Raw genomic sequence first — 3,923 nt, 5'->3', positions numbered from 1 at the left:
CTATCAAAATTTAAAACCCTTAAGGGAGCACTTGGGGACTATGTCGCTTAACGGACTTACGACTTACGAAACGGCCTCGCATGATGTATAAAATACATTCCTGTTTGCACATGTATTCGATATAGTTTTCAATGTAGTCCAAGATTTATATTAAATTGCAAATCGCGATATTTAAGGCGGTATATTGTCCCAATAGCTGGTGAATGACGTGCGGCCACCATATAACTGTATTGTTTATGTCTATTGCTGACGAGCATAATGCTTGATCTGTCTCACTTGGACTTCAAATTTAGCAATTTATAGACACGTAAACTCTACTTTCTCAGCTGCCGTACATCAAAAGCCAACGTGCCATTCCTCCGAATTTTATTAAGGGTATCAGAAACCGGATCAAGCTAGATGAATCTTCAACGTCAGAAAGTCATGCTCGCTTGCTCCAGCTGTGTTGCAGCATATGAAACATTTCCGGGCGCCACGACCCCAGATGCTCATTCGAAGGCCCGTAAGCTTAACAGTAATCATTACAGTACTCTAAAAAATCAGCTCGACCTTATTATTACATTCGCATACCCGTTTATAAAAGCACATGATTTTAGGATCGTCAACCACGTCCTAAAAGCCTTGGATCCCATCTTTTGAATCTCCTCTGCGAAATTTATTTACATTATGCTTCATTTTCCATTTTCGTAATCAATCTGCATAAGAAGTCCAGAAGGCATAATGAATTTGAATAAGTTTACTAATTACGGTAAATACAATAATTACAATGTCGAACAATTCATCTCAATGTTTTTTTTATCCTTAAAATCTCTCCTGACAAGTTGAAAACAAAAGCTCATTTGGAAATTTTACTCAAGTCCCTCACATCTTCTTTCAACACCATGACTTCCACTGCTTCCGACTCGAAATCTCGCATGACCTATCGCTTTCTTGGCAACTCTGGTCTGCTTGTCTCCAAACTCTCACTTGGTAGCTGGATGGAGGTCAACGACAAATACACGGAAGAAGCCTGGTACAACATGATGAAGTTCGCTTTTGAACAAGGTGTCAACTTTTTCGACAATTCCGAGACATACGGAGGAGGTCTTGCTGAGAGGAACATGGGTGCAGCTATCAAAAAGGGCATCGCAGAAGGAGTTTGGAGCCGCGAGGACCTCGTTCTTACTACAAAGCTCTTCTATGGAGCGAAACCCTTTTATAGCAAAGTAGGCCCTAACGAGGAGGGCTTGAGCCGGAAACACCTCGTAGAAGGAGCGAAAGCTTCACTGAAGAGAATGGGCCTCGAGTACGTCGACGTCCTATTCTGCCACCGCTCTGATCCGCACACACCCATTGAGGAGACTGTTCGAGCCATGAACTTTATCATCAACAAAGGGTGGGCGTTTTACTGGGGCACAAGTATGTGGAGTGCCGCTGATATTAGCGAAGCTTGCGAGATCGCCGACCGTCTTGGCCTGATTCGCCCAATTGTCGAGCAACCCGTCTACAGCATTCTGGATCGTAACAAAGTCGAGTTCGAGTTCGTGGATTTGTACAAGAAATATAAACTCGGTCTCACGACTTGGTCGCCGCTGGGCCAAGGTGCGTTAACAGGCAAATATAGCTCTGGTACGCCAGAAGACGCACGCATGAACAACGAGATGTACAAGAACTTCGTTCCAGACTTTGCGGATCGGGTGGTCAATGCAGACAAGCTGAAACCTCTAGTGGAGAAGCTTGGCATTTCTATGGCTGAGCTCGCCCTCGCGTGGTGCGTTAGCAACGAACATGTATCGACGGTTATGATCGGCGCCAGGACGGTGGCGCAGCTCGAGCAAAACCTGAAGGTTCTTGACATTTTGGACAAGATTACACCGGAAGTTAAGGCCGAAATCGATGCTTTGGTTCCGTTTGTGCCGTCGTTGCCGGCGCCAGATTTTTCTGCGACGTACCGCAACAAGCATCTGTAATTCTCTTCAATATGTCGTGGCATGACCACGTTCCTGCATTGTTTCTTTTTTACTTGATATAAAGTCATTAAGCCAATAATTGTCAATGTATCGCTTTGGGATAAAGATATCTTGCTGATTATTTTTTTAAAGGACTTTTTAGTAGGTGGAAGTGTAAATTCAGGTCTTGACTTTCAAGTCCGATAAAATTTGCAGGCACCAAGAAGCTACTAAAGTTAAATTCTAAGAGGAAAAATGCTAACCGTATTAAAAGCAATTTCCTTTCATAAAGATCTTCTATCTACTGTGTAACGGGGTGTATTATACTTTAAAATAACACATAAAGGTTGTTAGTTTATATATTATCCAAAAGGAAGATAATATTTGGAGAACATTACTTTACGGAGTAATATTCGGAAAGCTTATCCATTGGTAGATATAATCCATTATATCTACTTTCTCCGCGGTCCAGTCAGCGCTGGACGCGCGCAAAGAGAGAGACAGATAAGACTTTATTACATGTTTTGTATTTGTAACGGGGTGAATCGTTACATGAAATTAACACTTAAGGGTTGTTATTTAATATATTTTCTTAAAGGCAAATAATAATTGGAGAATATAACTTTACATGGTAATAATCTAAAAGCTTATCCATTGGTAAATATAGACCAATATATCTACTCTCTCCGCAGTCTAGTCAGCGCTGGACGTGCGCAAAGAGAGAGACAGATAAGACTTTATTACATGAAACAGAAGAACTTAATTACATTAAATACAGTATTCTTTAAGGCAAGTGTTATAAAGAAAATCTTCCTCTGCACGTACTAGTGTACGTGAAGTGACGTGAGGCACCACTCGCACTGAAGCAGTGCGAAGTGGACTTGTACTGAAGCATTACAAGTCGTAGTGCCCCGTTACACCTGGTAGCACTTTGTAGTCCGTCCAAGGACCACAATTCCATCATCTAACATGGGCATTTGAGATGATAATGGAAATACGCATTACGTTTCGCGTGATAGCTACTCCTTTCTAAGTGACATAGAAAGGAGTGCGGTCGAACGAATGAGTTCGACCGTAGGGAGCGATGCCATCTTGGTCATGTTGTCCAGTTTGACAGAGATGCCTCCATTCAGCCATCGTCAAGTTCCTATAACATGAACTTGACGAGGCGAAGGCGGAGGTAGCCTTGCTTAATAAGCAAGGCTCTCAACAGGCAGATCTGTTGAGGTTACAACCGGTACTGACCCCTGTACCTGGGATGACGCACTCGCGTCGTCCCGAAACCTTAAAGATTGACATCGCTAAGTATAGGGGAGTCGAAGAAGACTCCCTCTTAAGATGGTTTGTCGAGTTGGACGATGCCATAAGGGCTCGTCACATCGTCGACGAGGAAATGCAAGTCGCACTTGCTCAGTAAATTTGGCAGGTCGTGCCAAAAATTGGGCACTAGGCCTTAAGTTGCGCGACCAATACGTCTTTGGGTCGCTAGAGGCTTTTAAAGCACGGCTCAAACAGACGTTTGAGCCGCTTAGGGCTGAGCTCAGAGCTCGGTCAGAGCTTCTGAAACTCAAGCAAGGCAAGCCTGATGCTCACGCTAATGCCCAGCATATACGACTCTTAGCGAGTTGTAACACAAACAACCCAGTCCATGAACACAAGAAAACAGGTTGATTACGGTGTTAATGCAAGGTCTTACGAATGGTCCCGTAAAGACCCACCTCTTCCGCTTGGAACTGGATACGCTTGAAGAAGCAATATCCGTTGCGGAACAGGAGGACTTTAGCTTGAGACAGGCTCAAGCTAGTTGGTCGTCATCGTATCGTCTTCCAACACGACACGAGCTGGTATGTCCAGAATCTTTGGACCTCTCTTCTTTCGAAAGCGAGAACCTCGCTTTGCGAACAATAAGCGATTGCTAAAATGCAATCTCTGTCAAAAGTTAGGACACTACGCTCATGAGTGTAGTGCTCCACGCCCAGCACCGAGGACAGAATG

General features: G+C 43.8%; 1 protein-coding gene across 1 annotated transcript; it reads left to right on the top strand.

Annotated features, from left to right (window-relative positions):
• Window positions 1-881: 881 nt before the first annotated feature.
• CCR75_003335 (uncharacterized protein) lies at window positions 882-1,949 on the top strand (the record flags this gene model as incomplete). The annotated part of the gene is made up of 1 exon (XM_067961432.1): window positions 882-1,949. The coding sequence occupies one exon, from the start codon at window positions 882-884 to the stop codon at window positions 1,947-1,949; it is 1,068 nt and encodes a 355-aa protein (XP_067817022.1).
• Window positions 1,950-3,923: the final 1,974 nt, after the last annotated feature.

This window comes from Bremia lactucae, linkage group LG4, assembly GCF_004359215.1.
Source record: "Bremia lactucae strain SF5 linkage group LG4, whole genome shotgun sequence".
In the NCBI taxonomy this organism is placed as follows: domain Eukaryota; phylum Oomycota; class Peronosporomycetes; order Peronosporales; family Peronosporaceae; genus Bremia; species Bremia lactucae.
Note: the sequence above shows the minus strand (reverse complement) of the source record. Positions and strands in the feature narration are given on the sequence as shown.